Raw genomic sequence first — 13,071 nt, forward strand, 5'->3', positions numbered from 1 at the left:
CTGTATTTGTATTTTGTACAAACTCATGTAAGATGATGGTGTGGCTTGTGAACTTGTTTCTGCTGTGAATTTTTGGCTTCATCATGTCTTTATATTTTTACATGAAACGTTTGCCCCTTTTAAAAAAAAATACTTGAATATATCTTAAAAACGGGACAAATTTAGTTGATGATGTTATGAGGTCTACATTTGGATTTAACTTTTTATTTGCACAACCCATATGAGAACATCTTAGTCTGCTAAGTATTTATTTATTTATTGAAGATTTTAGCTGGCCTAAAGTTACTGTCTCTAACTTCAATATGTCTTAGACATAAAGCAACTCACACAGATGCCCAGCATTTACATCCCTTTGAAACGTGTTATTGGTTTAAAACCTTAGCACCTTTTTATTTTCAGTTGCCTTGACATTTTCATGTAATAAAATGTTAATATATACCACATTTTGTGTTATGAATTTTGAAGAGAACATGATGTTATTGGGAGAGAAGAAACTGAACGTAGGTAAATCATGTTCATGTTCAGCCAAACCAACACAATGATTCACGGTTTACAACTTAATCTCTGTTTCAAATGCATGTGGTGAAAAACTAGTTTGGACACTGTTTGATCCACTTGCATTAGTCATTAGCTCCACGTGACAGGTGCAGCCTGGTTAGGGCTGCTTCATGAGCTCTGAGTGTGAAGCATGAGCCGGATGAGAGACCGCAGGGGAAACCAGGCGCTGCAGTGGCACAAACTGACATTGTGTCCTTAGGCAAGACCACTACATATGAATGTGGTGTGCGTGACTGGTCGGTAATGATCGGAGGTGCTGTGGCGCAGATCGGCAGCCTGACAGCTCTGCTTCCGCCAGTCTGCCCCAGGGCAGTAGTTTACAGTATGTTTGTATGGAGGGAATGCATGATGCGCTTTGGCATGACACCGCTTTATAAATCTAATGATTCATTAATAATTTAAAACGATATGTCCAAGATATCAAAAGAATCCCAATATTTGCTGCCAATATCAATGTTGTGTTTCTGCTACAATGACAGTTTAGCAAAAGTCACATTTCACAAGGAGAATGTAGATGTAGATGCATCAAATGCTACTTTCGTGACTAGTATTTGTACATTTAGAATAACAGGTCAAATATAATGATCTCTCTCTCCGTGTTGGATGGATATATGTGTGTGTGTGCTGCAGGCTGGCTCAGACCCGATACTGGCTCAGACCCGATACTGGCTCAGATTGTCTCTCGTCATGTCCGTCTGATCAAAGAGGACACATGTCCTTCCCCTCGGTGCTCACACTTCCCCCCCCCCGCGGCGGCTTTGACACAAATCTGGTCCCTCACAAGAGCCAGTTTTATTCATCACATTGTGTTTTGCCCTAAGATTTATAAAAGGCAAATACACACTAGCCTGATATTAGTTACTAGATCCAATAATTTATCGTATTATAACCAAAAATCTGCATTTTAACAACATTAATTTTAGCAGCTCCATCTGTAATAAAGTGATTGGACTATAATTGTTGTGATGTAATCTGATACCCATGTCTGAATGTCACTCTCCTCAAAGAAATTAGGATCTTAGGATATTCGTCTTGCAAAATTCTGAATGTTTAAAAGTTGCCTTCTATAACACTGTTAAAATAAAATGCCTATAAAAAAGCAAACCAAATCCAAAGCCCTGGTGTTGAAGTATGGGTCAAATATCAGCTTTCCCAAACTTATCAAATTATGCTTGTTTGGAAGTGTGAACACAAACTTGTCTTCAATTAAGCTGTACTATTACTTCACAAGAATAATAGCCTTATGTAGGTTATGGATAATGGCATAGATGTTAAAATGAGCCAATGGGCTACTTTAGCAGGTATATTTTAAAGGTGATTTATTGTGCTTTTTTCAGGTATATTGATTGGACTTCCTGTTCAAAGCTGCAGAACAAAGTGGCACTTCACTGTTTAACACTACATGCATGAGCATGGACTTTGAATTTTTTTAATTAATGTAGATTAATTCAAGGGAGTGGGTGAAAACAGACATGTTCTGAGCACTCAAGCTTTGAATGAACAATACAGGAATACTCAAACATGCATGAATTAATCAAAATACAACTTGAGTGAGCTAATGATGAGGGAACACTATAAGTTGATTTTATATATGTTCCCTGTAAAGTACAAACTATGAGCCACATTCTTAATAAGGTGTTTCAAAGCTATTTGCAAATCTTGAAGTATAGGCCTATATAAGGAGATTCACACTTCACAAGCGCCCACGACATGTTAGGAGAGAATGCAGCTCACAAATGGTCCACATTTGCAAGGTAATAAGTACTATTCTGAAAACAGACATGTGTGGGTGGTCCTTGGGATCTCTGTGTGAAGCTTCTTATAAATAGATAGTTCTCAAAAATGTGTACTACAATGTACAATCTTTTTCTGGAGAAAATTTATTGATATCATTTAACGCAGGCATTTGAGGTAGGAGCCTACTAACATAATTCACCATGCAAATTGACATGTATAAATACAAATTAAAAGAAGCTAAAGAGACAATATTATACACAGAAAATATGTTTTCTAGTTGTACAGCTACATATACAGTCTAATTAACAAGAAAATATATACAGTCTGCTCTTTTCCTTCCAAATGAAGAACTGTACACGTTAATGACCTTTGCAAAGCAAAGCCAGTAACACATTACAAACCCTTTTATTATACATTTCCAAATAGAAAATATACACTTCTATGATGACTTTCAACGTTTCAGGTCTATCCCACCAGGAATGCTCTCAAATCTAAAACGACATAACCATATCTATCTTCAGTGCAAGAGTCTACCATGGCCTCCACATTGACTTAGAGGAAAAGGAAGGTAAACACAACACATCTGACTCCTCCGATGAAGAGACATGGCTGTGCTCTGACTCTGCCTCGTCTAGGTCCGAGCAGAGGTCATCGAAGGAGGTGGTGGAGGGAGTAGGAGAGATCAGGCCTGAACACAGGACCTCATTCAGGGACCAGCTGGGCAGCTCGTCCAGGCTGTCTGGCTCCAGAAGCCTGAGCCGATCCTCGTTGTTCAGGGGCATGCTTTCCAGGAGGTGGTTGAGGAGCTCAGTGACCACTGAGGGCTCTATGTCTGGACAATTGGAGACAAATGTGTGCACATCATGCATGCACTGAATGTACCCCGCTGCAAACCGCTCACACGCCTCTCGGTCCACTGCCTCCATTTCTGTAAAGAAACCAACAAATCACACACTGGTCATTCTTTGTAGACTTCACTTTATGCTATGCCAGTTTTTCTTTCCTGAGAAGCCCAGTAATTACAGAGACATTATCCATCAACCATGGCAACAATCTGACAGTTAACACTAACCTGCTGCAGCTAAACTGTAGACATCCTGTTAATGGGCCACATTATGAGGACTTTTCACCATTCAAGACATAGAATATGGTGTTTACAAGCGTTAATAAATATGATAATCTTGCACATTGTTCATCTTTCTCAAACCAATGGATAGATATTCTATGCAAATTCAAGGGACTTTAGTCTTTGCTGGATGGACATTTAATTGATCACCTGCTCGTGAAATTGAACAATTGTGTGTCAGAAGTACAAACAGATGTTGGACCCACCGTGCGCCCTGTCCTGCAGGACCCGCTCCGCCCGCCTCACCGTCAGCTCAAGCACTTCAGCATTTTCCATTTTCAACTGAAAACGGGCAGCAAATACACAAGTAAATAAGAGTCACACAGGCTAGGCTAATGCTCATAGTTATTCAGGATTGTATGTGTTAGTTACATCTGCGTCCGCGAGAAGAACTCGGAGTTCTTTTAAACTTTCATTGATGCGCGCCCTTCTTTTCTTTTCCACCAGGGGCTTCCGTATCTGCGCAGACACGTAAAGCGTTATATTCTTTACTCTAAACTGAAAAGCGCGTGTCTTCCTGCTAATGTGAATGATAGTTTACCTTCCTCCCAGAGCCGTGTCCGTGCTCCCCGGGGCCGTGCTCGCCGGGGCCCGGGCCGCTGCTGTTGTCTCGGTTCGCGGGGGCCATGTTAGTTTAACCCTCTCGCTGCCGCAGAGGCGAGTGGAGACAAAGTTCCGTTAGTCTGAGTCAGTCCCGGGAACAGATGGCGCGTCCTCACAGCGCACTGGTCGTTTGTGGCACATTTGAATAACAATAGGGCAAGTGGCAACGCGAGCAGGACACCACCACACGAGGGGGCACACAGACCTTTATCCCGGCCAGCGTGTCCTAAGTTTAGCTCCAGTTTAGCACCATCCACACCGCCCTGACCAGTGACCCTTATTACAGCTTTACTCATAATGTGTCCAATAACCAACTGTACACAAAGAATAATCACTTAATGTCTAAAAGATAATAATAACAACAACAACAAAAATAGCCGCAAGCAGCATTGATCGGCCCTCGACACTGCCCCAATTTTCCTCCTTTTATTACATCTACTGTGGCTTTACCGCGCCTTCTCCTCTGCTTTACAAATAGGGGCATTATTGTGTACTTCAAACGTCGATATTTTGTAAAGTGTTGGCAGCTATGCCGTAACGAATATTACATGGGTCTCATTGACTTTTTTGATTGGCATGCTAAAATCGAATTTTGTACAAAGTTGGATACATTTTGGAAGAACTAAATGTTGTGGTCGCTATTCAAAACAATTTTGTAGAAGTATAAAGTGTGAGCATGTTCAAATTTCAGAGATTTGGCGATTTTCCCATTGGAACATGGAGGTTTCTGTCATCGCTACGGCTATGCCGTAAAAAATGTGACATGGGTCTCATTGACTTATATATATGCAGAAGGCAACAAACTTAAAATTTGGGAAATTTCTGAAATTCTAGCTACAATTTGCAATTCGCACAGACATCGTACGATGAATGATATCAAAATAATTTGGATAGCTTTTGTCCCACTCCACAACATTATTTTCACCAAATTTCAACTTTTTCGGGCCAACATCCTAAGAGGAGTTAACACTTGTGTTATTGGCCCTCTATACGATAATAATAATAATGGAACGTGCATGAGTTGGGGAATGTATTTGTGAGCTACTTAGCGCAAACGAGCGCTTGTTTCATTTACAACGAGTGATTCAATACATTGTAGTTAAAGTGGCAGGTGTTTAAGAAGTGTTCATGAGTCCAACGGCAGAGGGAAAGAAACAGTTCTGTGGGTGGAGGTTCTGGTCCGGATGGACCATAGCCTCCTGCCTGAGGGGAGTGGCCTCCTGCCTGAGGGGAGTGGCCTCCTGCCTGAGGGGAGTGGCCTCCTGCCTGAGGGGAGTGGCCTCCTGCCTGAGGGGAGTGGCTCTGTCTTCTTGGACTTGGCAGGTGCATTTGATTCTTTATCTCATCCTGCAATATTACAAAAACTGCCGTCATATGGAATATAGAGAAAACTACTTTGCTGGATTGTCAATGACTTAAAGGATTGGCAACAATCTGTCCAAATGCAATCTCAGAATCTCACCCTGTGCAATCAGGAGTGCCTCATGGGAGTACTCTGGCTCCTACCCTGGAGATCATGAATGATCTCTCATATCTCATTCCTGGGTCCATTCAAACAACAAACATTTCCAATACGATTAACGAATGTTTGTTTTGCGCTGATGATACTACACTATTTGTTGCATCCTCATCATTCCTCACTGACATTGCTCATTGGGCTGCCACTTGGAGAACGCAAAACGGTCACAAAATCAACAGTGAGCGTGTGGAAAATGAGACATTTCTGACCCAACGTCATTTGCGATCCTGACATAGTCCCAAGATAAACCCAATATCCAAATGGGAGAGATTTAGCCTTCCCTAATGCACAGATGCTCATGCGGTCATGTGGACAGTCATGGTTATGTGCATATGCTGATGGGAATGAGTCGTCAACATTTGCATGTGCTGCCTATTTCATTGACACAATCGCACTGCATGCGTGTGATTCTCATTAAATGACGGTAGGTACTTTAGCCATTTAAAATAAGTAAGACTAAAATGACAGTATAGTGTACAATTTCCACAATTTGTATTAATCTTATGGAATAAGAGGGTTGATACTTTTTATTTGGAGATATTCAGAATACACATATGCAGTGACAGAGCACCCGCGTAGTCTTGTTAAGATTCTGCTCAGTTCCTACATTAACATTCCTACATTTCCGGATGATCTGTGACGAGAAAAGGAGTTATAGCTTTAAATAAAATGCGGAAAGCCTTACCATATCTGGCACTAGCCTTCAGAATAAAGTGATGGTGTTCTTATTAATCTGTAACTAACTATGTAGGGAATAATAAGTACACTAGATACGTATTTGAAGTTAAAATATTGCACAATAAACTATAAATAAGCAATACTAGGAGCCATTTTATTGATTTTGTCCTAAATGATCGGTAGGAGACTCTTAAGTTGACAGCGGCTCGTGTTCTTTTCCTTGAGTCCCACACAAGGCTCGTACGTCATAGAAGACGCTCTTGTGATGTCACTGAGTCCCGGGGGCGAGTTGTAGACATCGATATAAAATCTTCCAGCTACACCGTGGATGGACGCAGTGCACTAAAACAAGATAAAGCACTAACGAGCACCGACCGAGCAAACATGGTGAAGATCACTTTTCAGCCCGTTGCGACGCAGAAACCCGAAAAAGACTACGATGAAGATAAGATCGTTATACCTCAGGCTCACGTGAGTTTGTACACTTTGTCCCTTTCTTTGTTGTGACCTGTGTGCACCTGGCAGGTTTCGCTCACTTTATTGTATTGTAGTTTTAAGATATATATTCTAACACAGACTTAACATTGATGGTAGTTGTAATCTAGCACCTGCACGATTAATAAGTGTCTGGAGTCTAAGTTATATGTAATAAGTGCATGACGTGTTCGGTTCAACCTGGCGATGTTGACATTACGTCACCTTGTTTTGTCAGCGACCCTGTGCATCTGTGCATTTAGTTAAAAATTAAAACTATGCACTGTTGGTGCATGCTCCATAATGTCAAAGATGTTGTCAATGCGGAAAAAGTCAAATTCTAGTGCAGTTTCTCAGTTAAAGGCTTTCTTAAAGTGCTCAAACATTAGTGCATCTGCACCACATTAACTAATATTACAGGGAAAATATGTTTTATGTTTAATATCCACCATGAACAACCAAAAAAGAGAAGTGAAAACGTTTTCTTCATGTTTGATAACTTTAAAAAGGTGTTGACTAAAATTACAAAAAATACCGTCTAAATTATTTTATTATATGGTGCGTAGTTATTTTTGTGAAAGCATATCTGTAACTGTAACCGAATCAACTTCTTGCTCTTTTGTAAATATTTCATGGATAATAGTTGGTTAAGATGATTTTGTAAAACAGCATTTCCTTTTGCATGGAATGACATATGCAACACTTTCTTGAGCGTTGTGCTGTATCTTCTATATATAGGATCACAGATAGTGAGCTCAAGGTCTCTTAGAATCTGATTGGTGGAGACAATAGCACAGGCGTCACTGCTGATGTGTGCTGATCTATAAATATATGTGATTCTGAGGGACCCCTACTCTACGCAATAGCCCTTGTTCTGACGCCCACTGTGGGCCCCAGGGAACGTTCTGCAAATAAGGACTGTGGAAGTTGTCCTCCAATAATAGCACTAGACGGTCACGTTCCAACGTCTTCGTCAGAGCCTGGCACAATCTGTTCTTCCAGCTTCCGCTCTCCATGGCAACAGTAGTAGGGATGGCAGCAGATTGACTGAGAGACTGTGGGCGTGGATCTGACATGTTTCTTCCCTGCCCATTTTACGTCTGCCAGATGTCTTCATCTGAGTGACGACTTGGCATAACTGCATATTCAAGTGTCCTTATCAATTTGGATTTGGACATGCTATAGTTAATAGTGAGCAGGAAACCTGTCTTCTGTGCATGCATAATTGGGTCACACATAACTATTAAAAAGGAATTTTACTTTTGATTGTATTTGTTGATTTTTCTAACCAAATATTTTCCTCACAGGAACACCTGACTCTTCCTGTAAAGTCCAAGAGGCCATTTCCCACTGGACTCTGCTGCCTTGCGTTTGGTCTGGTAGCCTTCATGTTGGGACTGATTCTTGCTTCCGTATTTGTTTATCGCCACTACTTTATATCTCAGGTGAGCCAAAAAAAAAAAAAAGTTTTTTTATTGACACAGTAGTAGTAAAGAAGTTTCATACTAAGCTTGGTGAAGCTGTTACTGACGTGTCTTTGTTGTGTCTCATTAACAGATGCCTGAAGACAGCTTGTTTCACTGTCGAGTTGTGTACGAGGACTCAGTCTTTGCTCCTCTCAGGGGACGCCAGGAACTTGAAGAAAATGTTGGCATCTATCTTGAAGACAACTATGAGCAGATCAGTGTACCTGTGCCACACTTTGGAGGCAGTGACCCCGCTGATATTATCCACGACTTTCACAGAGTAAGACATTGAAATATAGAACAATATAATGTTTTTGTATTTTCTGTTGAGACTTTTTTGTGACCATTTGATTTGTTCATTTAAGGGGTTCACGGCTTATTATGACATTGCCCTGGACAAGTGCTACATCACAGAGCTGAATACAACATTGGTCATGCCTCCACGGAGTCTTTGGGAGCTGCTAATCAATGTCAAGGTAAGGCGCCTGTGTTTGTGCTTTTGTTAAAGAATATTACAGCATGAGAAGGTGTCCATTGCTTCTGCTGGCTTCCAATCCACCCTCAACAAATGATTGATTTTCTTTTCTTGACGCAGAGAGGGACGTACCTGCCTCAGACCTACATCATCCACGAGGAGATGGTGGTGACAGGGAGAGTGTGGAGCATGAGGCCGCTTGGACCTTACATCCACAGGCTTTGCTTCGGCAAAGAGACCTACCGCCTTCGACGTCGCAGTCACAGACGTAAGTACACATTACTCACCCCTCTCAACATTTCCGACTGACTTTGGCCCTGCCACATGCTAATGAGCCTGAGCATTTTGTCACCCAAAGTGTAAATGCAATGTAAATTAGGATAACATTCATCAATTGAAGCAGATCTTTGCTAGACCATATTCACAAACAGTTTGATTTGTGTTGGAGTAAACTCATTGTAAGCATTGTTAGTAGTACAACATATACAGCCACATTCTTTTCAAATAGGGCATATCTCTGAAACTGCAGATCTTGTGCATGTGAGAATCCTCCTCACTCAGCCTGCCAGTGGCTACGTGGGAGGGCAGGGAGCTTCCTGCTCCGTGACTCACTACAGTGCATTGGACACATCCACACACTGTGGAGGAGGTTGTGATGCACAAGTGATTTCTTTGTCATAGCTGGCTTTGATTGGTGCAGGAGCCTCAGAAATGATGCAATAAAATTCCCTTGTAGTACATATATGGTTGTGATTTCTCAGGGATAGCCTCTTATGATTCATGCACGGTTGCATTGAAACATAAGCAAGCCCAAGTTCACTGTTACTAAAACTGTTTCTAAAACATGCTTTCTTCTTTTATGTCTTCCAGGTATTGAAAGGCGCGAGACACAGAAATGCCACAACATTCGTCATTTCGAAAACACTTTTGTGGTCGAGACTCAAATCTGTGATAGGCTGTAAATGCTATTCATGCTATAACACTGAAGCCAATGAAACAATACCTCTTGAAATCTTAGGCTTTCAACTGCACTTTAAGAGTAAGTTTTTGTCCCACATGTTGTTTTTTTCATGTTTAATTTGTGTTGTTGTGGAACAAAGGCTTAATTTGTCATTTGTTTTAGATTTTTGTTTTCTGGACATTTTAAATGTATCTGAATATCTGTAGCTAGTCCAGTGTGGCAACATTAATGTTGACTTTGGATGATATAATTCTTTTCTTTTCATGCAACAGTGCTCTGTTTGTGAGGGCACTGTTACTCTTATGTCTTAAACAGTTTCTGTTTTGTTTTTTTTAAGCAAAAAAGGGCAAAACATACCTCATGTAGTTTAGATACTTCTTAAATGATTCATTATTCAATGTTGTATATAATATCTTAAGCAATATAAATTATACATTTATTTCCTTCTTAAAATATTTCATGCAGAGATTTCTACTTAAATGTTTTCTGTGAATAGTCATTTCTTAGTTTCTTTAGTGTCACACATTCATGTTTCTTTGATATTCATGGCTTCAGACTGTATTTAGAAGCAGGACAACCAAAGTCTGTAGTAGGCTAATATACGGAATATAAAAATGATATAGACTATATCATTTACTGTAGATGATATCAAAGCTCATTCTTTTATGCTCTTCCCTGTTTTAGTCTTCTCAATATCTCAACATGTCTTGGTATGTAATTCAACACTGTTCATCATTACCAATTGAAATAATTGGATTGTGTTTTATAATGTAAAATTGTCTCTGTTGACAGAGACCTCTCAAATGTGTTCATACATTTTGCTGTACATGAGATTCTTGTAATATCTGCTTTAAAATAAATAATGAACCTTATGATTTTGAGTCTCGGTTTTAAGTACCAGTACCAAACAAACAATATGAACAAAGTTATTTTTTTCCACTTTTGGCTGTAAAAAAAAGAAGAAAAAAGAAATACAGTTTTACTCTTATCCAATTAACAAGTTGTCAATATGAAGTGTTTAATAGCAAATAGTTGTCTAGATGTATGTAGTATTTAATTTAGCAAACTAAGTTTAGTATGCATGCAAAATAAATTAATTATTAAATAAAAGTGAAACCTGTCAAAACAAAAGGGAAACTTAGTTGATATAATTTATTACACACAAATAGTATGAGATTAAAATACAATAACAAAAAAGTATAGAAGAATAATATACATATAGCTCTCTGATTTGACAATAAATTAATACTAATAATGCTAAATTATTTTAAAACAAGTTTTGAATATTTGTATTTTGGGGAATTAATTTATATTACAGTAATTATGTTTGAAATAAAGGTTGCAAATATGCAAATTCATATTTAAATGTATATATAATAATAACAAATATGAGCATTCTATTCTATATTTGACACAAGCCATACATTTAAATGTGACTTTTTACTGATGAAAGCCAAATTCAATTCAACTGAACAGTAAAAAAAATCTATCCAAAACATGTGTGCTTTCTATACATGTGTGTTTTGACACCTACTGGCTGTTTGTTCCAAAGATAAAGCCACAAACTCTCTGTAACAGAAGCTTTATCACTGCAGTCCTCCTCAGGAAGTCATTCTGTCCTCATTTGAGCACATGTGGTCAGAGCTCGGAGGTGCTGCATGTGGGCCTCCTGTGGCTGACTGTAGATAACCTGAACGTCTGCTTGGTGCTTCTGACCTCCAGTGTGATGAAGTAGTAGCACAGAGCGTCCAAGCAGCAGGTGACATTAGAAAGACACAGAGCGAGCTGTAGGAACAGGCTGATCTGAGCCTTCGAGCCGCAGTCCACAATCACACCCTGATGCACCTAAACAATATGTCATTTGTTATTTATTTTATGCATTATATATTACGCCCTAAAATTATTTCAAAATACTCTGTTGCCCACAATCTTTGTGGTTTGTGTTTTCAGATATTAGTTGAGTAGTTATGCAGTGGTCCAAAAATCAGATAATAATCAGATGTTGGTGCGCATGTAAACATAGCCACTGATTTATACGAAAAAATATATGTTTAAGAGTTTTTTTCCTCCCAACTATGTTGTCAAATTCTATTGCAAAAACACACATTCTCAATATAGAAACTCATCTTGAGCTTACCAGGAACTGCAAAAAGATGGCCAGGTGGCTGGGCGTCAGGGGCAGAAGGAAGGCACACAGGCTGCTGTAGATGTACTTGATATAGGCTCTGCTCTGTGGGCTGTGCTGCCCTGAATGTTGCAGGGCCCAAATGGTCCTCGCCGAGCAGTAAGCCACCACCAGAGCAGGCACCAGGAACCCAAACACCTGGAGGCAGATGATCACCACCGGCCTCCAGCCTTGTGTAGAAAAACTATGAAAGCAATGAAATTCGGTGTGTCCCGCTTTTCTAAAACTCGAAATGGTTGTTGAGATGACAATGAGCACGAGCGCCCACACAGCAACAGTAATGCCCAGGGCATTTCTGCATGAGCGTTGCTGCTTGGCCTTGTAGGGGTGACATATGGCCAGCCAGCGGTCAACAGTGATGCTCATAATCGTGTAGATGCTACCATAAATCCCAAAGAAATACAGGCCTTCCAGTATTGAACAAAGTGTCTGCAAGTGAGCCGGCCACAGGTTGTTGGCGGCATGCATCTTGAACGGAAGGGGAAAGAGGAGCAGCAGGTCCATCAGTGCCAGGCTGGTCATGTAGATGGTGGTCTCGGTCCATTTGGGAAGAATACAGCAGAACACAACCAGCGCTCCAACATTACTGACCAAACCAACGATGAAAATGGGTATGTAGATGCCTAGCTCCAAATATTTCATCAACTCATCCACAGCTTCAAACGAACAGTTGCTTGTCATAGTGAAAGAAGTAGTGCTGTGGAGAGATGTTTTCAAAGTCAAAAACCAAATAATAGAGGGGGAAAAGCCTTTAGAAGATCGTTATGAGCTAGTTCTCACAGTCAGCTAAAAAGTTACCAAAACCACTCAAGTGTGTGGGTTTAGGAAACGTTATAGTCAGCACTGTTTTGAACACAAAACATTGAAACCGATTGCATTGGCACAGTAGAATAGTTACACAAATTGAAATGAGGAATTATTAAATGAGTAATGTTTTAATTCTTTATTAGATTTTCATTAGCATTTGATTTCCCTTTAGTATTCTTAAAGCTGCACACATACATGCAAAACAATGTTATTGCAGACATGTTCATTTAAAATATGTATATTTTCCTATTCAACATTCATTTGAGCAGTTTCAAGCCCTTTGTTGTGCAGCAGAGGGAAAGTGTGAGGTGAGGTTAGAGCTTACCTTTCCGATGCCTCAGACGCTTGCTTTCAGTTCATGTGTGATGTTCTGTGCAGCACCAGCCAGACGCACTTCTGCTTTCTTCAACTTGGTTTCATCACATCCTGCTTCATGCCAGTCATCAGGTACTTTAAAATCTTTTCAAAACAAAGCTGGTGTG

At 40.0% G+C, this 13,071-nt stretch overlaps 3 protein-coding genes across 3 annotated transcripts in view; 1 reads left to right on the forward strand and 2 right to left on the reverse strand.

The window, feature by feature from the left end:
• Nucleotides 1-10,469, forward strand: part of itm2cb (integral membrane protein 2Cb) — a 93,724-nt gene extending 83,255 nt beyond the window's left edge. The window contains exons 2-7 of the mRNA XM_072441501.1: nucleotides 6,575-6,692; nucleotides 8,003-8,140; nucleotides 8,253-8,441; nucleotides 8,527-8,637; nucleotides 8,757-8,904; nucleotides 9,507-10,469. Coding sequence (XP_072297602.1) covers nucleotides 6,606-6,692; nucleotides 8,003-8,140; nucleotides 8,253-8,441; nucleotides 8,527-8,637; nucleotides 8,757-8,904; nucleotides 9,507-9,598 — 765 coding nt within the window. The 5' untranslated portion in view covers nucleotides 6,575-6,605 and the 3' untranslated portion in view covers nucleotides 9,599-10,469. The remainder of the gene's footprint in view (nucleotides 1-6,574; nucleotides 6,693-8,002; nucleotides 8,141-8,252; nucleotides 8,442-8,526; nucleotides 8,638-8,756; nucleotides 8,905-9,506) is intronic.
• Nucleotides 2,419-4,049, reverse strand: hes6 (hes family bHLH transcription factor 6). Its single transcript, XM_072440486.1, has 4 exons — nucleotides 3,963-4,049; nucleotides 3,794-3,880; nucleotides 3,628-3,703; nucleotides 2,419-3,223 (listed from the first exon to the last, which is right to left on the reverse strand). Exons 1-4 carry the CDS (start codon nucleotides 4,047-4,049, stop codon nucleotides 2,826-2,828), a joined length of 648 nt encoding a protein of 215 aa, XP_072296587.1. The 3' UTR covers nucleotides 2,419-2,825.
• Nucleotides 10,470-11,183: 714 nt separating the features above from the next.
• LOC140355747 (G-protein coupled receptor 55) lies at nucleotides 11,184-12,475 on the reverse strand. Its single transcript, XM_072440402.1, has 2 exons — nucleotides 11,735-12,475; nucleotides 11,184-11,442 (listed from the first exon to the last, which is right to left on the reverse strand). Exons 1-2 carry the CDS (start codon nucleotides 12,461-12,463, stop codon nucleotides 11,236-11,238), a joined length of 936 nt encoding a protein of 311 aa, XP_072296503.1. The 5' UTR covers nucleotides 12,464-12,475; the 3' UTR covers nucleotides 11,184-11,235.
• Nucleotides 12,476-13,071: the final 596 nt, after the last annotated feature.

The sequence above is a fragment of the Eucyclogobius newberryi genome, unplaced genomic scaffold (genome assembly GCF_026437365.1).
Source record: "Eucyclogobius newberryi isolate DKJ021-1_F unplaced genomic scaffold, fEucNew1.0.hap1 SCAF_12, whole genome shotgun sequence".
In the NCBI taxonomy this organism is placed as follows: domain Eukaryota; kingdom Metazoa; phylum Chordata; class Actinopteri; order Gobiiformes; family Gobiidae; genus Eucyclogobius; species Eucyclogobius newberryi.